Below are 23,475 nucleotides of genomic sequence, written 5' to 3' on the forward strand. Positions count from 1 at the left end.
AATAATGCAATTTGGTCTCTTGTCTTTCTGTTGCCAGAGAAAAATATATATTTGTTACATGTATTGAATTGAAACAAAGAGCACAAAATGCTACATTTTTGGGGCCATGATGTCTGAAATAGTCTTTATTGTCACATAGATGATGTACTGAGCAGTGTTTTAGTGCTACCTATGAAGTAAACACTTAGCATTCTGCAAGAGCAAGTTACCTAGTGCTAAACACAAATCAGTTAAGTTTAGTTTTGAATTGTTAGACTAATGGAGTCCTTAATACCTTGGAGAAGCTGAATTGGTTTCAGGAATAGGATAAGAAATGTGTGGAGAAAAGAATCTACTGGAGGCTCATTTATTTTTTAAGATTTATTTATTTATTTGAAAGGCAGACTTACAGAGATTGGGAGATACAGGGAGAAACAAAGAGATATCTTCTATCCCACAATGGCTGGGACTGAGCCAGGCCAAAGCCAGGAGCCTGGAACTCCATGTAGGAAAATCCAACGTTGACACTCTGAGGTCCCATATTGGTGGAAGGGTCCAAATACTCAGGCCATCTTTCACTGCTCTTTCAGTCACATTAACAGGGAGCTGGATTGGAAGTGGAGCAGCCAGGACTCAAATCCTTTGTTTACATGGGATGCCAGCAGTGATGGTGGAGGCTTAGCCTGCTGCATCACAATTCTGGTGACTATTGCAGGTTCTTTTATTTTTATTATTTAATAAATGTGAATTTACAAAGTGCAATTTTTGTATTGTTGTGCCCCCCAGCTCCCTCCCTCCCGCAGCCCCCTACTTCTCCCTCTCCCATCCCACCCTTCATCAAGTTTCATTTTCAATTACCTTCAAATACAGAAGATCAACTTAGTATACACAAAGCAAGGATTTCAACAGGCTGCACTCACACAACTGCACAAGGTATAGGGCATTGTTCAACTAGTAGTGTTGTTTTTAAGTTTCATAGTAAAACACATTAAGGACAGAGATCCTACATGGGGAGCCTGTGCTCAGTGACTCCCGTTGTTGATTTAACAATTGGCACTCTTATTTATGACATCAGCAATCACCCGAGACTCTTGCTATAAGCTGTCTAGGCTATGGAAACCCCTTGAGTTTTTCTGTGAGTCACAAACAGATTGTACTGCAGACATTCCCAGGTTCCTTTTTTTGGAAAATAATTCCAGTGCTTTCACTTTAATTCTTTGTAATTTTATTTCAAATGTTTATCATTTGAATGTTTTGAGCAAGTAATTCCATTGTTTTCACTTTAATTCTGTAAAATGTTATTTCAAATGTTTATCAGTAGAATAATCATAGACTAGGGCAAAAGCTAATTTCTATTCTTTGTCTTTTACCTGTATCTTCTCTCTTACTTAAAAATATTTATTAGCTTGATAGAGAAAGAAGTTGATGGACTGAGAGATAGAGAGCTTCCACACATTAATTCATTCCCTAAATAGCCATAGCAAGCAGAGGTGGGGCAGGACTGAAGCCAGGATTGAGGAGTGGAATCTAGGCCTCCTTCATTGGTGACATCACCACTGCTTCCCCAGGTTTGCATTATCTGGGAACTAAAAACTGGAGCTGACATTGAAAATCCAATGTTGACACTCTGAGGTGGCATCATAAACACTAAGCTAAATGTCTGCCCTGTTTTTTAATATATTTTTTTGACATATTAGAAGTGATGTGCATGGTGTTTTCCTAGAAATTCTTTTCTGTTCATTCTTATCATAGTTTCACTGATTTTTTTTTTTTTTGCCTTTTTTCCTCAATGCTTCTACATACTTCTTCCTAACATTGCCCATTCAAGAGTCTATATTGCCCCTCTTTTAGCCTGCTGTGCAATTCCCCTTGACAGATGTGGCCTTTGTAATTTGAACTTCCTGTTTTCCTCAAGCTGGGCATTTTTCACAGCCTGTAGATCATAGGTTTGAATCCTTTGTGTGGCTTTCTAAACACTCAACAAATCTAATGTGAAACCACATCCTTTCTTTTTTCCTTCATATCCATACACAACTGTCAATGTCAGAGTTAATATGCTGACTGGAAGTGTACTGTTACAGGTGATGATAGCATTTGAAGACCTGGCTGTGTACTTTACCTGGGAGGAATGGCAGAAAATGAACAATGCTCAGAAAATCCTATACAGAGATGTGATGCTGGAGATCTACAGCAGCCTGTTCTCCTTGGGTGAGTGACACCAATCACATGCCCAGTGATAACATTTTCTTGCTATTGACAAATAAGTGAACACTTTATAAAGTTTAATAATGGGCAGGTATAGAATTTGAGTCCATGCAGAATCAGCCCTTAAGGCATTCAGATTGGGCTGAAAAGCCCATGAGAGTATTTCAGGCATGGAAAGCCAAGACACTCTGGGGAAAAAAAAAAAAAAAAGAAAGAAAACCTAAATGAAAGATCTCTGCGAGTGAGATCCCAGTGGAAAGAACATCAAAGAAGGAGGTACCTTTCTCTGAAGGGAGGAGAGAACTTCACTTTGACCATGGCCTTGTCTAAATATGATCAGAGTCAGTGAATTCAGGGGGCTTCCATAGCCTTGGCAGCTCATGACAAGAGCCTAGGGTGATTATTGATGCCATAAATAAGAGTGTCCATTTGTTAAGTCAACAACAGGAGTCACTGTGCACTTGCTCGTCATGTAGGATCTCTGTGCTTAATGTGCTGTACATTGTGATTTAATGCTATAACTAGTACTCAAACAGTATTTTTCACTTTATGTTTCTGTGTGGGTGCAAACTGTTGAAATCTTTACTTAATATATGCTAAACTGATCTGTATATAAAGAGAATCAAAAATGAATCTTGATGTGAATGGAAGGGGAGAGGGAGTGGGAAAGGGGAGGGTTGCGGGTGGGAGGGACGTTATGGGGGAGCAGCCATTGTAATCCATAAGCTGTACTTTGGAAATTTATATTCATTAAATAAAAGTTAAAAATTAAAAAAAAAGAATTTGAGTCCATGAATAATCTGAATATTTACCATCTAGCAAAAGATTCAAATCGGAACATTTGTTGCATAGCTCCTGGACCAAGCTACAGTCCTTTAAATAACCCAAGGTAGTGATTTCACAAAGTCTTACATTGTTTCCATTAATAGGGCCCTGCATTACCAAACCTGACTTGATCTGCAAGTTGGAGCAAGGAGCAGAGCCATGGATGGTGGACGAATGCCTGAATCAGAGCCTTTCAGGTCAGTCTGCATGTAAGGGACAGGCAGGCCAAGGCAGAAAGTGTGCAGATCCTGATGACAGCTGGTTTTGTGCATCAGACACAGGTATTCTAGACTATTTAGAGATACCAGTATCTTTCTAACTCATTTGTTCTTGGTTAAAAATGTTCTTTGATTTAAGAAAAATTCCAATCATTTTCTGATGTTACTAAGGCTTTTATCTAGGTTTGATGCATTCCCCAAATTCTAACATGTCCTTCTCTACACTTTCATACCTTTTCCTTCATGCACTTATTAGTTCCTTCAGTGCTTGTTAATTAGGCATCTACAGAAACCTATTTCTTTTTTTAAGATTAATTTTTTTTGGTTTTTTTAAGATTTATTATTTATTCGAAAGTCAGAGAAAGACAAGAAGGAGAGAAAGAAAGAGAGAGAGAAAGAAACAGGTCTTTCATTTACTGGTTCACTCCCCTGTTGGCTGCAATAGCTGGAGCTGTGCCGATCCAAAGCCAGGAGGCAGGAGCTTCTTCATGGTCTCCCACATGGGTGCAGGGACACAAAGACTTGGGCCATCTTCTGCTGTTTTCCAAGGCCATAGCAGAGAACTAGATTGGAAGTGGAGCAGCTGGGACTCGAACTGGCATCATATGTGATGCCAGCACTGCAGGTGGTGGTTTACCCCCTACACCACAGTGCCAGCCCCAGAAACATATTTCTAACATATTGCTCAGATTGAGTTCCCACTCATGATTTTGCCCAGGCACAGAACTTGCTGTTTTAAGCATATCAGGACTGAATCAATAAATGTGAATTCTCTTTCTTAATCTCTTTCTCTCTCTTTATTTTTCCTCTGTGCCTCTCAAATAAATAAGAAAATGGTAGTTAGAAACATTGAGCCTGTGGCTGCCAAACCTGTTTCATTCTCTCTATCTCTCATTGTGTCTCTCTGACTCTCAAGTAAGTAAACATTTAAATGCTAAAAGATGGTCATGAGCAAGCCTTTGTGCATGACATCAGAAATTATGAAGCTGAGAATGGCACTGTACTGAGACATCAGAAATTATGAAGCTAGGAATGACACTGTGGTGCAGTGTGTTAAAGCTCCCCCTGCAGCACTAGCATCCTATATGGGTGCCAGTTCAAGTCCCACTGGTCCTCTTCTAATCCAGCTCTCTGCTAATGCACCCAAGACAGGAGCAGAGGATGGCCCAGTTCCTTGGCTCCCTGCACCCATGTGGGAGACATGAAAGAAACTCCTGGCTCCTGGCTTCATCTTGGCCCAGCCTTGGTTGTTGTGTCCATGTGGGGAGTGAACCAACAAATAGAAGACTTCTCTCTTTTTCTTCTACTTCTCTCTATAACTCTAGCTATCAAATAAATAAAATAAATCTTTTTTTAAAAAAAATAAAACTAAGCATGAACTTGTATAAAAACATGAAAATAAGTGATCCTCGACTCACCAAGAAAGTAATGAGATTCTGAGACCCAAAGTCAAGTAGCCTCATGGGTTTATGTTGAGTGGCTCAGATTTCTTTAAGGGTGGGGTATAAATTATGACTTCTTTCTCTTATTTTTCAGTATCATTGAAAAACAAGCAAACAAAAAAGATAAGAAAGGCATAGGAAATTAAGCTTTATGTGAAAATAAGAGGCAACTGATCAAAAGCCTCCAGAATTCAAATTATAACACAGAATTATTTATAGAAAGAATTGAGAGGAGATAACCAGCATTGATGATTTCAGAATGAGCTAGAAAACACTTTTCAAAGAAGATGAGCACATCCTGGTTTGCAGAAACAAATTCTTCAAACTGATTGGGAGTGTATAACTCAGGTGGTATATTGGGACTTTTCTGTACCTGTTGTACTTCTGAGAAGCTGAAGGTGTCGGGTGTCCTTAGGAATTTGGGGAAGCTGTCATAGAGTAAAAACAAAGTAGTTTTTCATTTGATAAATCCCACAAATGATGTTTACCTAGGAAACTGAACATGATAAAATCATAGATTCAAATCCTATTCCTTAAATATGGTCCTGCTTAAAGTACAGACGCATTTCACTCTTCTCCACCTGCAAGTAAATGATCCAGTGAAACTTTCTCGTGTTTATGGTTGAAATATCAGAGAAGCACAAAACACACAATTTCTATAAAAATAAACTGGAGAAAAAGGACAGGGAAAAAACTGGTTGCTAGATAGTGGGTGAATATTTTTATTAAATATTTGTCCATTCTTTAAAATATTTTATAGTTATTTCATCTTTGTGAAAGGCAGTGATAGTGAGAGGAGAAAGAGAAAGAGGTCCTCTATTAGTTCACTCCCCAGATGCCTACAACACTTAGGTCTAACTAGTCTGATGCTGAAACTTTGCTGAAACTCTAGAATTCCACCTAGTCTTCCCTGGTGTATCACAGGTCCCCTGGTGTATCACAGGCACATGAACCATTATCTTCTGCCTCCCAATTTACATAGGCAGAGAGCTGTATTGAAAACAGAGTAGCCAGGGCTCAAACTGACACTGTTTTGAGATTCAGGTATCCCACACATCTTAGCACAAAAGTCATTCTGCCATACTTGAAAAATTCTATTAGTAAACAGGTTCATGTTTGAACATTGGGAAACCTTATGGTACAGTTTAGTATATTACAGTATTAAGGAGAAAAACCATATAATGGTCATAAATATCTCGTACTGATTTTGTGAAAATCTTATACCACTTGGATAACAAGTAACTTCATTCCCTTTATATGAGCATGCCAGGAGAAACAGTTATATGTGATTCAGTGACATGATTGCTTTTTTCTCATTTCAGTTGGCATGGAAAGGGGTGACCTGATTAGGATCAACCAGAAAAGTCAGGACAAAAATCTGAATCAGGATTTTATGAAAAATAACAAGACATCAGCCTCCAAGAGAGTTGAATTAAAAAAAACACTTAGTTTAAATTCAAGCCATATTCCAACAGTGATTATTAAAAAGGGAACCTATTCAGGATTGAAGCCTGAGGAATGCAATATATGTAACACTGTGTATCCCTGCAATGGACCTGATCAACTACCGGCTAGAGAGAAATTTGGTAACACTGAGGTACCTGGAAATTCTCTCCAGTTCTGTGAGCCTCTTGGTCAGCATGACAAGATTCACATCATGAAGCAGCCATTTGGACCCATTGGACAAGGAAAAGTCTTCACAAGGAAGATGTTCTGTAAATCTGAGAGGGTTCATATGGGAGAATACTGTAATAAGGTAGCTGTCACTTTTGGAAAAGCAACTCATATAGAAAAAGCTATCCATGAAAATTCTAGCCTCAATATGCATCAACAAACCCACACAAAAGAGAAATTTTATGAATACATTAGGTATGTTGAACCTGTCATTCACCAATCATATCTTGCAATAAATCAGAGACCACATATAATGGGAGAACTCTACACATGTAAACCTTGTGGAAAATCACTAATCTCTAATTCACCTTATGAAAGTAATGACTGTGGAAAAGCTTTTGGACAAAAGCCAAACCTCATAAAGCATGAGAGAATTCACACAGGGGAGAAACCTCATGAATGTAATGGCTGTGGAAAAGCATTTGGCCATAAGTCAGCCCTCCTCATACATCAGAAAATTCACACAGGAGAGAAACTTTATGAATGCCTTCATTGTGGAAAAGCCTTTGGCCGTAAGTCATCCCTCCTCATACATCAGCGAATTCACACAGGGGAGAAACCCTATGAATGTAATGACTGTGGAAAAGCCTTTGGACAAAAGTCAAACCTCATAATACACCAGATAATTCACACAGGAGAGAAACCTCATGAATGTAATGACTGTGGAAAAGCCTTTGGCCATAAGTCAGGCCTTATGAAACATCAGAGAATTCACTCAAGTGAGAAACCTTATAAATGTAATGACTGTGGAAAAGCCTTTGGCCATAAGTCATCCCTTCTCATACACCAGCGAATTCACAGAGGGGAGAAACCTCATGAATGTAATGATTGTGGAAAAGCCTTTGGCCGTAAGTCAGCCCTCCTCATACATCAGCGAATTCACACAGGGGAGAAACCTCATGAATGTAATGGCTGTGTAAAAGCCTTTGGACAAAAGTCAAACCTCATATCACACCAGCGAATTCACACAGGGGAGAAACCTCATGAATGTAATGACTGTGGGAAAACATTTGGCCGTAAATCAAACCTCATGATTCACCAGAGAATTCACACAGGGGAGAAACCTTATGCATGTAATGACTGTGGGAAAGCCTTTGGACAAAAGCCAAACCTCATAATGCACCGGAGAATTCACACAGGAGAGAAACCTCATGAATGCAATGACTGTGGGAAAAACTTTGTACGAAAGTCAGAGCTCATGAAACATCAGCAAATTCACACAGGGGAGAAACCTCATGAATGTAATGACTGTGGAAAAGCCTTTGGCCATAAGTCATCCCTCCTCATACATCAGCAAATTCATACAGGGGAGAAACCTCATGAATGTAATTACTGTGGAAAAGCCTTTGGAAAAAAGTCAACCCTCATCATGCATCAGAGAATTCACACAGGCGAGAAACCATATGAATGTAATGGCTGTGGAAAAGCATTTGGACAAAAATCAGACCTCATGAAACATCAGCAGATTCACACAGGAGAGAAACCTCATGTATGTAATGACTGTGGAAAAGCCTTTGGCCATAAGTCAACCCTCATAGTGCATCAAAGAATTCACACAGGGGAGAAGCCTCATGAATGTAATGACTGTGGAAAAGCCTTTGGACAAAAGTCAAATCTCATAGTGCATCAAAGAATTCACACAGGGGAGAAACCTCATGAATGTAATGACTGTGGAAAAACCTTTACACAAAAATCACACCTCATAAGCCATCAGCAAATTCACACAGGGAAGAAACCTCATGAATGTAATGATTGTTGAAAAGCATTTGGCCATAAGTCAGCCCTCCTCATACATCAGCAAATTCACACAGGGGAGCAACCTGTGAGAAACATACATGTAATGACTGTGGAAAAGCCTTTGGCCAAAATCACACCTCCTATCACATCAGAGAATTCACACAGGGCAGAAATCTCATGAATGTAATGACTGGAAAAGCATTTGGCCATAAGTCAACCCTCATCATGCATCAGAGAATTCACCCATGAGAGAAACCTTATGAATGTAATGACTATGGAAAGCTTTTGGCCATAAGTTCCAACTCGGAATGCACCTAGAGAATACACACAGGGAAATAACCTCATGAATGTAATGACTGTGGAAAAATCTTTTGCTATAAATTGTACCTTATGTCAAAACAGAATTCCCACAGGGCAGAAACCTTATGAATCTAATGAGTGTGGGAAAGCATTTTGTTATAAATCATAGCTCATATCATGGCAGAGAATTCACACTGAGGAGAATCCTCATGACTGTAGAAAAGCCCTTGGCAATAAGTCACATCTCAGAATGCATCAGAAAATTCACATGAAGAGAAACTTTTTGGACATAATGACTTGAAAAGCCTTTTCCTCATTGCACATAATCTAATTCATGTAGGGGAAAACACTTTGAATATAATACATATGGAAAGGCCTTTATCCATGAGTAACACCTCATAAAATTTCAGAGAATTCACGTGGGGGGAGAAACTTTATGAATGTAAGGAGTATTGGAAAATTCTGTCAAAATCACGCCATATAACATCAGAGAATTTATTACAAGGTGGAAATCTTGTAATAAATGTGGGAAAGCCTTTTGTCAGAAGCAATACCTCATAACACATGGAATTCACATAAGATAGAGAACTTAAGAATATAATGAATGTGAAGGACTTTTTCCAAAATCAATGTGACCATGTGACAGAGTCTTTTGCTGGAAATCACATCCCATACAATAGGCACTCCCATAAAGAAGAAAGGCCCGAAATTTTATCAGTGTGAAAAAAGCCATTTGTCAGAAATCAATCATTATATATCAGAGAATTCACACTGGGAGTTTCTTAGCAGTGTAATGAATGGAAATATATATTTCCTGGAATTCAGGCTTGCATAAATATAGAACTCAAAAAAGGAGATATCCTTCAAGTACAGCAGATATGAAAAAACCTTTAGCCAGAAATTAAACATCAACAAACACCAGAGGATTCATACAAAAAATATTGTCGCTCCCCCTCTTCGTGGAGGAACAACACAGGACCCTGCGCTGTTCTTTCGTCTGCTCGGCCCTCCCCGGGTTTGCTGCTGGTTCTTCCCGGGTTGGCTACTATCCCTTCCACCTCCGTGGAAGGGCAGTTCCCCCTGGCCACATTCCCCACTTCCGCAGGGGAGCGGCACACCGCCGGCCGGCTTTCTCGGGGGCTGCACGGGTTCCCTTAGATGTTCCCCATAGATGTTCCTGGTGCATGCCGTCTCTCTCCTCCTTTATAGTCCTCCTCCGCCAATCCCAACTCGGCTGCCCACACGCCGAGTACACTGCTCTCCAATCAGGAGCAAGTCCTACAGTTTATTGGTTGAACTGGAGGCAGCTGTGCGGAAGCTGTTTACTTCTCTCCCAGCGCCATATTGTGGGAGAGCAGATGCATAGAATAAGTCTTAATTCCAGTAACTCAGTCCAGTCCGGTTTGCTCCCCACAGATCCCCCTTTCTTTTTATTTTTGGCGTTGATACGCGCCTGTCTTCGGTGCCCCGCGGCACACACTCTGCTCTGCTTGCTAGAGTTGCCACAGGTTCTTACAAGTCCTATCAAATCAGGCAAACCGAATCCGGGTCCTCTTTTCACCATATTGTGAGGAGGTTTTTAGGCGCTGATGCGTGCCTGTGTTCGGTGCCCTGCAGCGCATGCTCTGGTCGAGCCTGCAGGGGCTTACAAGCCCTATCAGGCAAACCGAATCCAAGCCTTCTCATTGCCTTTTTGTGGGGAGGCCTTACTGATGTTAATTCGTGCCTGTCTTCGGTGACCTGCGGCGCATAAGCTGCTAGCCGCCCAGGTGCTCATCGCCTCACTAATCGGGCAGACCGAATCCAAGCCTTCTAATTGTTGTATTGTAGGGAGGCCTTTCTATTTCTCTATTTCTCTATCTCCGGGCATTCCTATTTCTCCCATTTTACTTCTGTCTGCCAACATTCCCATTTCTCTCACTCCACTTCCAAACTTCTGTTTCTCCCCGCAGCTTCCCGCTGCCCGCCCCGAGGCTACTTCTCGGCAGCTTCCCAGCTGAGCCGCTTCAGCCCGCGCCTCTTTCATCTGCACAGCTTCCCGGCTTTGCGCGGCTTGGCTTCGTGCACTCCGCGGTCTCCACGCCCTTCGCGTCTGCACCACGGCCTCGCGCCAGCCCCGTTCCCTATCTATTCACGCCCCGTGCTCTCTCTGCACGCGGCGGCTTCCGCGAGTAACACAGCGTAGCTTACGTGTCCGCCACTAGCATTCAATCTAAGTTCCCCGGGCTAGCCTGGCGAATTCAACCCAGCATACGTCTCCGCCCCACGGTTTGGCTTCCCGTCCTTTGCTCCCCGGGCTAATCAGACGGATCCCAATCTGGCTTACGTTTCAGCTTCTGGTTTCAACTTTTCGCCCCCTATTCCCGGGCTAACTTGAGAACCCCAAAGTGGCTTTCGTATCCGCCTCGGCCTGCACTCCACGGCTTCAATTTCCCTAACATTTTTCTCTACCCGGTATGTTTCCCCAAACTTTCCTCCAATGATATTCCTCCCTCATTTCTCCTGGCCTCTCCCCACAGTCCGCGTCCGAGTCTGTTCTAGCTTTCACTTTCGCTTTCGACCTTAGAGATTTCTCCCAGCTTCCCCCCGTAGTCCGTATCCGAGTCTATGCCTAGGCTTTCAATAGCTTCTTCCGGCACCTTTTTCGTCCGGCTTTTCCCTAGGCTGTTTGCTAGTCTCTCTCTCCAGTATTTTCCCTAGGCTGTTTGCTAGTCTCTCTCTCCGATATTTTCCCAGTTCTTCCCGTTTCTTCCCTCCTAAGTTTGCTATCCGTTCTAGGTTTCCTATCCGAGTCACGGCACCATTATGTCGCTCCCCCTCTTCGTGGAGGAACGACACAGGACCCTGCGCTGTTCTTTCGTCTGCTCGGCCCTCCCCGGGTTTGCTGCTGGTTCTTCCCGGGTTGGCTACTATCCCTTCCACCTCCGTGGAAGGGCAGTTCCCCCTGGCCACATTCCCCACTTCCGCAGGGGAGCGGCACACCGCCGGCCGGCTTTCTCGGGGGCTGCACGGGTTCCCTTAGATGTTCCCCATAGATGTTCCTGGTGCATGCCGTCTCTCTCCTCCTTTATAGTCCTCCTCCGCCAATCCCAACTCGGCTGCCCACACGCCGAGTACGCTGCTCTCCAATCAGGAGCAAGTCCTACAGTTTATTGGTTGAACTGGAGGCAGCTGTGCGGAAGCTGTTTACTTCTCTCCCAGCGCCATATTGTGGGAGAGCAGATGCATAGAATAAGTCTTAATTCCAGTAACTCAGTCCAGTCCGGTTTGCTCCCCACAAATATCAGTTTAATGAATGTGCAAAATTCTTCTGCCACAAATCAGTTCACATGAAGAGACTCAGAAATGAGAAAACATGCATGCATAGAAAAGTTATGTACCATAAGTCATCTCTCAATGACAATTCACACAAAGGAAAAAATCCTATGACCGTATTGTAATGGGATTATATTATTATTATTAGGCAAACTTCCACAAAACATAACAAGATTACAGAGAAAAGTCCCTGAAATGTGATGTGTTTGGAGGAATTCTTTGGAATCACATCATAGCAAGTATTGGGCAGTTTGCATGATGAATTGTTACAGAGAGTGGTTATCCATTCTTCAGAAATTTTTTCTCTAATACAACCTGTCGTTCTGGTTTCTCATTTTTGTGAATGGGACCAAATATATGAACTGTGCTCTCATGTGTAAATTTTGTTAATAAATATTTAAAGTTGCAACAGGTGAATAACAGTTATTGCAACAGTTATTTGGAATACCATCTTTATCAATTATAAAGTTTTATAGCTGCTTTGTTGTCCACCCAGGATTCTTTCCCCACATTATTGTAGTGCAAACCAGTCATGTGACCATAGGAATGTCAAGTGCAACATGTTCCAGCCATCATAGTGTACTCTAGCCCTGGAGGGTAAGTGTTGTATGCAGCAAAAGGGAATGAGCTTCTGGTGACCTATATACCTGTCGCTCCCCATCTTCGTGGAGGAACGACACAGGACCCTGCACTGTTCTTTTGTCTGCTCGGCCCTCCCCGGGTTTGCTGCTGGTTCTTCCCGGGTTGGCTACTGTCCCTTCCACCTCCGTGGAAGGGCGGTTCCCCCTGCCATATTCCCCACTTCCGCGGGGGAGCGGCACACCGCCGGCCGGCTCTCTTGGGGGCTGCACAGGTGTTCCCTCAGATGTTCCCCTTAGATGTTCCTCTTAGATGTTCCCGGTGCATGTTCTCTCTCTCCTCCTTTATAGTCCTCCTCCGCCAATCCTAACTCGGCTGCCCACACGCCGAGTACGCTGCTCTCCTCCAATCAGGAGCAGGATCAGCTCCTGAAGGTCATCACTCAAGTTGGCAAGAGGCAGCTGTGTAGAAGCTGTTTTCTCCTCTCCCAGCGCCATATTGTGGGAGAGCAGATGCATAGAATAAGTCTTAATTCCAGTAACTCAGTCCAGTCCGGGTTGCTCCCCACAATACCCATAAGAAATTTCAACTTATCTGTGTATATATCTGAATTAGACTCCAGTACCCAAGGTCTATTTGAATACTCAAGTAGATGTTGTCCCAGACATCACCCTCATTCTTCAAAGGGACAATGTCAAATCCTATAAATTGCAACACTACTTATCTCCTGAATTTTCCTGTATTACTGAGTGCATAATCTCTCTTTCATTCATGATTCCCCTTTTCTACTCTTCTTCATTCAATTCCTAATTGCCTAGAGACAAGAACTTGGAAAGATGTCTATCTGGGTGGTGCCCATTGCAACAGAGAAGCAGGACCATAAATGTAGTACACTTTTGTATTAATGTAACTTTACAATGACTTTTACAGCACTTTTGGTTGTATTATTCCTCACTCCTACAGGTGACCCTCATTTTTATTATCTTCCAATTTACAAAGTCCTTTTTTGATTTACATAAATCTGATTTACATTCAGCTCATTCCTCAGAATACACTCAGGATGAACAATTTACCTAGGTTGCATAACCATCACTTGGTAACAGGTCTACAAATGCTATGATGCATCTAGCTGCAATAGCTCTTTTATTTCCCATCTAGATAATAACTGTGCAAGTAGTCCATTCCACCTCTATTACTATTCATTGAGAATAGCTCTTCATCCCTAAGTCCCCTCAGCTTCTTACAAATGTTCATCAAATTAAATCTCATTATAAACAGATTTAATAGAATATGGTGTGACTGCTGGTAGTTTCAGTGAGGCTGAGTGATTTGCTGGACTTCTGTTTTGTCTGGGTTAGCTTCCATATTACTTAGAACTAATTTTTCACAATATTACATGCCTGAGCACTTTTTCTAGGCTCCCAGCTAAACTGGTGTTTGAAGACTAGTTTAATGTTAATTCCCATAGTACAACTTATTAAGGGCAGAGGTCCTACATGGGAGCACAAATCCTTTTTGTTGGCCTTGGGACAGAACAAATATACCCACTTGATCTAGCACTCAGGCACTGAAATTCATTGAAGTGAAGAGCTCAGCTGAACAGAATATAACTCCTTTTTGATTGAAAAAAGATAATATTTACCACAGTGAAACATAAAGAGAAGATTCTAACATGTGCAAAAGAGATACACCAGATTATTTTCAGAGAATCTCCAATTAGACTCACAGCAGACTTCTCAGCAGAAAGCCTGCAGGCTAGGACAGAATGGCAAGATATAGCCCAAGTCCTAAAAGAAAAAAACTGTCATCCCAGAATATTATACCATGCAAAGCTCTCATTTGTGAATGAAGGTGAAATAAAGACCTTTCATAATAAACAGAAATGTAGAGGATTTGTCACCATTTGTTGAGCCCTGCAAAGATGCTTGAAGATGTGTTACACATGGAAATATGGCATTACTTATCAATAGTCACATTGAATGTAAATGGCCTCAACACTCCTGACAGCAGCAGCGGCGGCCACAAAGGAGTTGGAGTTGTGCAAGGATGGCTCTGGATGCACGTGCCCTGCACAGGGTGGGTACTGTTGCTGGCAGCATCCACTGGGGCAGCATGGTGGGAGGTGGCCAATCAGTTCAGGGCTTTGCAGCTACAACCTCCAGCCCAGTGGGCCCCTGTGGGGTGGTGTCTTGCTGAGCCACCTGCCTGCCCTGGGTGCCTCACAGAGGGAAACTCCCAACTTTATGAATTCTAAGTTTCTGTTGCTTCAGACCATGGATGAGCAATCACAAGGAATGCAAGGGCTCTCTATTTCTCAGTTCCAAACATAGAAAGCCTTATGACCAGATATGGGCTATTACACATTAGCCAACTTTTGAATAGAAAAGAAAATTGGGGACAATTTAATGAAGTTTATAGAGCAGTCTGTCTCTTGGATGGAGTACCGGTAGCTTTTAAAAAAAAAAGTACAGATATTGGATTTGATGTATGTCAAAGCACTTGCTGATTGCATCAAAGAAATAGACCTCCTTAAGCAACTCAACCATCCAAATGTAATTAAGTATTATGCATCTAAAAGGCCCATGAGAGTCTCACAGGCATGGAAAGCCATGACACTGTGTCAAAAACAACCTGAATGAAAGGTCTCAGTGAACAAGACCCCAGCAGAAAGAACAGGCCATCAAGGAAGGAGGCACCTTTCTCTGAAGGGAGAAAGGAACCTCCACTGTGACTGACTAAACAAGTTCAGAGTTGGTGAACTCAAGGGGCCTCCATAGCCTCGACAGCTCATGACAAGAGCCTCGGGTGATTAAGACATCATAAATAAGAGTGTCAATTGTTAATAATGGGAGTCACATGCTCCCCATGTAGGATCTCTGTCCTTAATGTGTTTTACTATGAGAGTTAACAGTAAAACTACTAGTCAAACAGTACTCTATATCTTGTCCGGTTGTGTGGGTGCAGTCAGTTTAAACCTTTGCTTAGTATATACTAAGTTGATCTGTATATAAAGATAATTGAAAATGAAACTTGATGAAGAGTGGGATGACAGAGGGAGTGGAGATGGGAGGACTGCGGGAGGGAGGGTCGTGGGGGGGGAAGCCGCAACAATGCAAAAGTTGCACTTTGTAAATTCACATTTATTAAATAAAAAATATTATGCATCATTTATTGAAGATAATGTGTTAGATATGGTTTTGGAATTAGCAGATGCTGGTGGTCTATCCAGAATGATAAAGCATTTTAAGAAACAGAAGAGGCCAATTCCTGAGAGAACTGTGGAAGTACTTTGTGCAGCTCTACAGTGCCTTGGAACACATGTATTCTCGAAGAGTCATGCATAGAGATATCAAACCAGCTAATGTGTTCATTATAGCCACTGGAGTGGTAAAACTTGGTGATCTTGGGCTTGGCTGGTTTTCCAGCTCCAAGACCACAGCTACACATTCTTTAGTGGGCACATTTTATTGCATGTCTCCAGAGAGAATACGTGAAAATGGATACAACTTCAAATCTGACATCTGGTCTCTTGGCTGTCTACTATATGACATGGCTGCATTCCAGAGTCTTTTCTATGGTGACAAAATTAATTTATACTCACTGTGTAAGAAGATAGAACCGTGCAGCTACTCACATCTGCCTTCAGAGCACTATTTAGAAGAATTACGGCAGTTATTTAATATGTGCATCAACCCCGATCCGGAGAAGTGGCCGGACATCACCTATGTCTATGACGTAGTGAAGAGAATGCATTTGTGCACCGCAAGCAGATAAGCATGCACAGTATTTTGAAGAATTAACCAAAATAATTTAAAGTATTTTGTGCAAATCATACCTCCTCATTTGTCTGGGTGTTAAGATTATTATTTCAGAGCTTTTGTGCTTTGAATCCTTAACCAGTTTTCATGTAAGTTTCTTTTGTACCTATATATAAATCACATTCTTGAAAACTCCAAATGCCTTTGAAATAATTGAATTGCATGTTAGGAGAGTAAAAGAAGCATGATGGTTTTTGATGGCTGAAGGGTTTTAGAATTACTTAGTGTTTTCTGTTGATAAATTGTGTTTCAGTAGACTGCCAGTGCCAAATAGTGAAGGTAAAGCTTGACACGTATCAGGATAGACTTAAAACCCGAGAACTATCTGAACACATGACTTGTTTGCATTTTAGTGATTTATAGACATTTAGGTGTACTCATTGTGAAGTTTTTGTGATTTTTAAAAGTTTGAAGTATGTATTTTGTTAGCAGTACATTATTCAAATATTATTTATAATAAATGTAGATGTAGACTGAGAGGCATTTAAAATTCTTAGCTTATACATTCAAAATTCAATTTTTTAATGTGAAAATATTTGGAGACAAATTATGAGTCAGACACTGAAGAGTTTTTTGTTTTGTTTCAATATCTTTCATAATCTCTGCATTAAAGTGGTATAATAAATCTATTTAAAACATGGTTAAGGATTTGGCTGGTGTGATAGTTTTAAAGTTGCACTTTGCTCAAAGCTTTTATGTTTTAATTACTGTTTGTACATTTGAAAAATATTTTTTTTATTTAATAAATGTAAATTTATAAAGTGTAACTTTTGCATTATTGTGGCTTTTTCCCCCATAACCTCCCTCCCACCCACAGCCATCCCATCTCCCACTCCCTCTGCCATCCCACTCTTCATCAAGTTTCATTTTCAATTATCTTTACATACAGAAGATCAACTTAGTATATACTAAGCAAAGATTTCAACAGACTGCACCCACACAACTGCACGAGATATAGAGTACTGTTTGACTAGTAGTTTTACTGTTAACTCTCATAGTAAAACACATTAAGGACAGAGATCCTACATGGGGAGCAGGTTCACAGTGACTCCTGTTGTTGATTTAACAATTAACACTCTTATTTATGACGTCAGTAATCATCTGAGGCTCTTGCCATGAGCTGTCAAGGCTATGGAAGCCCCTTGAGTTCATCAACTCTGAACTTATTCAGTCAAAGCCATATCACAGTGGAGGTTCCTTCCTCCCTTCAGAGAAAGGTGCCTCCTTCCTTGATGGCCTGTTCTGAAAAATATTCTTTGAATAATCTTATAGTACTATATTTCAGTTTCTTTATAAATTTAAATGCATATTAACTCATCATTGTACATTATAACATAAGCATATGTTTTTATTCATAGATTTTATTGAAGTTCTGGTTGGACCCCTTCAGAAATTTTTATATTTAAGTTACTTTTATTTATATTGTATATGCATTTTACCCATTAATGTTTCAGATTTTCTGAGAACATAATACCCTTTTAAAAGATACTTGGTGTACCAACACTTCCTGCATTGAAACTTTAATTTTTTAAAATTTGGACCACCCTGTATACATGTATTTTTGTCTTCATAGAGAGGATGAAAGGATGTGTGTTACACTGTACCTATGAATGTGGATACAGTTTCAATTCATTTGACAAGGTTGTAACTTCAGAATATGTTTTGAGAAATGTAAACTGGCTGTTACTGCAGCCACAGTAGCTATGAGATCAGCGTTTCTGTTGAGCAGCTTTTGAACAAGTGCTGGAAGTGGTCTATTTGTAATTAATAAAATGTGGTGGGATACTTTGAAGCTGTAAACTGGACAGAGATATCAGAGATGTCCACACACAAAGGAAAGAACAAGAGAACACACAGCATGAAAGTGACCATCTTCAAATCAAGGAAGTAGGCCTTAGAGGAAACCAGACCTTACTTTGATCTTGGAATTCTAACCTCCAGAACTGTTAGCAAATTTCTCTTATGGAAGTTGTCCAGTGTACATTTTCTTATGACCTCCCTAGCAAACTACTATAGTAAAGAAGTTACTTGGGGTTGGCACTGTGGCACAGCAGGTTAATGGCCTGGCCTGAAGGCTGGCATCCCATATGGGCACCAGTTCTAGACCCAGATGCTCCACTTCCAATCCAGCTCTCTGCTATGGCCTGGGAAAGCAGTAGGAGATGGCCCAAGTGCTTGGGCCCCTGCACCTATATGGGAGACCCAGAAGAAGTTCTTTGCTCCTAGCTTCAGATTGGCACAGCTCCAGCCATTGTGGCCAGTTGAGGAGTTTACCATCAGATGGAAGATCTCTCTCTGCCTCTCCTCTCTCTAACTCTGACTTTCAAATAAATAAATTATTTTTTTATAGTGAGAGAGAGACAGAGAGAAATGTCTTCCTTCCATTGGTTCACCCACCAAATGGCCACTACAGCTGGTGCACTGTACCAATCCGAAGCCAGGAGCTTCCTCCTGGTCTCCCATATGGGTGCAAGGCCCAAGGACTTGGGCCATTCTCCACCGTCTTCCTGGGCCACAGCAGAGAGCTGGACTGGAAGAGGAGCAACAGGGACAGAATCTGCTGCCCTAACCAGGACTAGAAAACAGAGCACCAGCGCCGCAGGCAGAGGATTATCCTAGTGAGCTGCAGCGCCAGCCTAAATAAATCTTTTTTTAAAAAAAGAAGGTACTTCTTCCTGAGACACAATACGTCCCTAAGCCTTGTATTATGCTAGGTTGTAACTGAGTAGACCTGGTGGTAACCGAATGGCTCTACTCAGTCAGGAAGAGAATGATCATCTTTTGAAGATTCTACTCCTGGTGATGTTTGGGTTTTCTGAAAAAAGCTAGTCTCTTGGACACTTGACTGCAAATTATTTCTGATAAGAAGATCACAAAGTGATTAAGGGGTTTGATATTGTGAGTTTAATCTGGGTCCAAATGAGATGTTCTAATTCCAAATATCATTATCTTGCTCTTTTTCAAGAACCCCTATTTGGATCTTTTTACTTTGGGCATATATTTTAGAATATATGTATGTTAAAGAATCACCACAATATCTGCCGCGTGAAAGCGGGCCCATTGTGGGATAGTTTGTTAACAGTTAGGAAAGCTAAAGTGGTCAGTATTAATGTCTAGCCCTACCAAAAATAGCCAGTAGCATCTGAAGATGAAAAATAAATAAGTATCTCCAGGAAACAGTCTGGCTTAACTATTTTTGAAAAAATAACTTTCCCCTCTCTGCTGCTTTAGATGTAGCTTTACATAGAACCAGAAAATGGAGTTTCTTAGCTAGAGCATTTGCGCCTGTTTCATCTAATCAAGCAGAGCTAAAATGTTCATATCAAATAAAATTATAATATTAATAAATTACAAAAAAAAGAACCCCTATAACTTTCACATGAAAAACAGCAAGGCTGAGAATTCAACTCTCATCATAATTCTGCAACCTGATCAGTTTTGTGGGTTTTTTAAAGCAATTTCAATCCTGTGACTATAAGAAATGAAAGACTTTTCCAGGATTTTCATGAAAATATTCTGTTCTTCAGACTGTGACTTGAGTGGAGTTAAGAGAGTGAACTTATCAGTGTATTTTGGTAAGTACTCAAGAGGCCAATAAATCCACCCCATACAACAGTCCTTATGAAGGATCATTATTGCCACAATGATCAAATATAAATATTTGGTTCCTGATGCATGTGTTTTACTTGGCACTAACTACATCACTATCAACCAGAACTTGGTTCATTGTGATGTTGCTGCAGGTCATGGACTTCTAGTACTCAATCCACCATCATGGACTCCACACTATAGTTAAGTCTAAAGGTTTAGTAAAAGAATAGACTAGATCTTTGCAGCACAGATATAAGGGATCATTAAAAGTCAAGGCCAAACTAATTTCCATACTCCATTTTTACTGGACTGTTTCCTGGAATGAATTCTGTTATGATCAGTATCTAATAAAGAGACATAGCACAAATATAATTTCAATACAGAAAATTTAATGTAAAATTATCTGTAATGTGACTACGGTTACACAAAATTGGCTGCTAAGAAATACAGGTCATGTAAATGTCATTGGTATGGTATCGAGGAAGAAAAATTGTTATTCCTAATGACTGGGATAGAGTCCCCAAGAGTCAAGGCTAAGGTTCATATCTGCTGCATAGGGTATAGCTGTGATTCATTGAATATCAGAATAATTGTTATGATGAAGGCCTAGGACTAGCACATGGCAAGTAAGGCATGGAGGGTGTAAAACATGAAGAGACACTCATTCTCATGTGTCAACTCTACCATTACTGTGTGAATGAATGCCTTTGCTTTTAAATCTAAGTCTGGCATTATCTTCCTATTCTCTTTGTTTAAATGTTTGTTTTATTTATTTGAAAGACGATTTACAGAGAGAGGTAGAGAGAGAGAGAGAGAAAGAAGTCTTCCATCAACTGGTTCACTCCTCAAATGACCGTAATGATCAGAGCTGGTCCCATCTGAAGCCAGGAACCAAGAGCTGCTTCCTGGTCTCCCACATGGATGCTGGGGTCAAAGGACTTGTACAATCTTCTGCTGCTTTCTTGGTCCATAAACAAAGAGCGGGATTTGAAATGGAGCAGCCAGGACTTGAACCGGCACCCATAAGGGATGTCAGAACTGCAGGCCAGGGCTTTAACCCATTGAGCCACAGTGTGGGCTCCTTTATATTCTCTTTAAATGAAAATTCCATGGACTCTTTTTTTGCTGGAAACCCATATTTGTGCTTCTCACTTTATAAGTAATTATGCCAAATTAGTATTATGGGGCAGAAGATCAAGCTGCACTATGTAGTGCCAGCATCCCCTGTGAGCTCAGGTTGAGTCTTTGGTGCTTCACTTTAATCTATCTCCCTCCCTCATAAGATTGTCCAAGTATTTGGGACACTGCCATCCATGTGGGAGAACCAGAAAGAGTTTCAGGCACCTGACTTCAGCCTGACTCAGTACAGGATTTTGTGGTCATTTGGAGAGTGAACCAAGAAATTGAAACACGCACTCTCTTTCTCTTTCACTTTGCTTTTCAAATGAATAAAATACTTTTTAAAAAAGATAATTAAAATAAATACTATAATGACTACATCCTTTTCAAATTTTGCTTTGTTGTTGAATTATTATCACCTAGGTATATCATTAGATAACCAGTTTATGCCAAGCCAGATGTAACTTAATTTATTAGTAGGCACTATCATTGTGATCTCATCAAGTAACTCATTTCTGTGAATTGCTATAGCAACTTTATTTTATACAGCTCCCTAAAACTATGTACAAGTGGGATCATTAATTTTTATAGGCACATATTAATTTTACAATTCCTTTATTTTATGTTATTCAACTTTAATCATTGCCTTGAGATCTACTGTTATTAAGGTTGGGACATTATATCATCTTTTACATTATTCTAGTAACAACAATAATATTTTTTCCTTTAGTTCCTCACCATTAACATTCTTCTGTGTGCTATGTACCTGTAATATTAGGCATTATTCTTTAAATATATGCACATATATTTCTGTGTGTTTATTAATATTAATACCATATTAATCATTTTACGTATGGTAATCAAATTGCAATGTGAGGGGCCAGCGCCATGGCTCACTGGGGCTGGCACTGTGGCTAACTTTAGTAATCTTCCACCTGCGGTGCTGGCATCCCATATGGGTGCCGGGTTCTATTCCAGGTTGTTCCTCTTCCATTCCAGCTCTCTGCTGTGGCCTGGGAAGGCAGTGGAGGATGGCCCAAGTGCTTGGGCCCCTGCACCCCATGGGAGACCAGGAGGAAGCACATGGCTCCTGGCTTCAGATCAGCATAGTTCTGGCCGTAACAGCCATTTGGGGGGTGAACCAACAGAAGGAAGACCTTTCTCTCTGTCTCTCTCTCTCTCACTGTCTAACTCTATCTGTCAAATAAATAAATAATAAAAACTGCAATATGAATCATGAAATTGGTGTCCCTTATTTATTTTCCTTTATGATTCTGAATTTATCACTGTTATCTGTGTATATCATTAATAATATTTTCATGGGTAAACTATGACCATCCTGATTTGTATTTTTTTGTGGAGACATCAATACCCTGAATATTCTTGTAGAATACCATTTAATTTTTTTGTATTTTGTTTTAAATTACATATAGCAAAAAAATATATGCAATTGAATATTTGCCTTTAAACTCTGTGATCATATTTTTGTATTTTTGCATGCTCATCTTATTCAAAATTCTCTAAGAAGCCTGAGTAACTTTGATGTACATATATTTCTCAAAATCATATTGATGTCAAAATTTTCAATACATGAGATTGAATCTCTGGTAATACTACTTCACAACTTTTCTACAAATAGCTTGAGCTTGTATAGACTTAAGATACTTTAATATTTCTGAATTCTATTGTAATAGATGATATAAATATTTTTCAAAAATATGCTCTGTATCTGCCTGGAACTCTATTATCAATACTTGTAAGTTATTTTTTTCTATGCTCAATAATAACATTTAAACCAATTTTATCTTACTTTGTCTTGGCATTGATTATTACCACTTGTGTGACAAGATCATTTACACCTCTGTAGTGCTTGTGTGTATCATTACCAAACTATTTTGCTGCAGTTTTAAAATGAGGATCCTGGGATCACTCTAGCTTACTTTTTCACTGTGTGGTCACCATCTCATATCCTTCTTGAAATGTCTGAGTAACTTCTATGCTCATAATTTTTGAGAAGTAACTATACACAGGTGTCTTATTCTATATATATGTGTACAAATATGTATGTATACATATATATATATACATACATGTATATATATATATAGTAATTTGTGGACTGTATGGCTATTTTGTCAAAAGTGAAATTTTGTATACTTTCACTGCATTAACTTGAATTTGTTATGCTTTAAATTATGATGATTTTCTTTGTATTCTTAAGAGTTCATTTAATTGATATGTTCATTCATATCCTGTATATGTGTTTGTTACTTGGTTAATGCTCCTACCAAATGACTCAGTTCTATTCACAGGAAATCCAAAAAAAATTATCATGCTATGTGTATCACAGCCTCAATTCTTGTTTCATATTACATTGAATCATTTTTCACCTACATTTATCATCTGTCTTCCTTAAAAAGCAAACATCAACTTGCCATTTGTTATTGTGAGTCAATATTTCAAATAAAATTCCATACAGCATCTTAGAACTTCCATGTGTGCATTTCCAGATCCATATTAAAATACTGGACCCTTTCACTTTTCCAAGAATACATGTGTTTTAGAACATTTCATGGTTTTAATGGTACACATAATTCAATGTTGACCTCTAAAATTTCTACATGCTAGATTGACACACTTTTATCTTTGCTTCAGAATTACTATGCTAAATAA

General features: G+C 40.1%; 1 protein-coding gene and 1 pseudogene across 2 annotated transcripts in view; both read left to right on the top strand.

The window, feature by feature from the left end:
- LOC108175845 (uncharacterized) overlaps positions 1-12,112 on the top strand; it is a 36,161-nt gene extending 24,049 nt beyond the window's left edge. For both annotated transcript variants that reach the window (XM_089327384.1, XM_070068658.2), the window contains exons 2-4: positions 2,061-2,187; positions 3,114-3,206; positions 5,992-12,112. In XM_089327384.1, coding sequence (XP_089183510.1) covers positions 2,064-2,187; positions 3,114-3,206; positions 5,992-8,102 — 2,328 coding nt within the window. In that variant the 5' untranslated portion in view covers positions 2,061-2,063 and the 3' untranslated portion in view covers positions 8,103-12,112. The remainder of the gene's footprint in view (positions 1-2,060; positions 2,188-3,113; positions 3,207-5,991) is intronic.
- A 3,269-nt stretch (positions 12,113-15,381) lies between these two features.
- On the top strand, positions 15,382-16,878 carry LOC100348360 (serine/threonine-protein kinase Nek7 pseudogene; annotated as a pseudogene).
- Positions 16,879-23,475: the final 6,597 nt, after the last annotated feature.

Source organism: Oryctolagus cuniculus, chromosome 2, assembly GCF_051225735.1.
Source record: "Oryctolagus cuniculus isolate XC-2025 breed Fujian yellow rabbit chromosome 2, ASM5122573v1, whole genome shotgun sequence".
NCBI lineage: Eukaryota > Metazoa > Chordata > Mammalia > Lagomorpha > Leporidae > Oryctolagus > Oryctolagus cuniculus.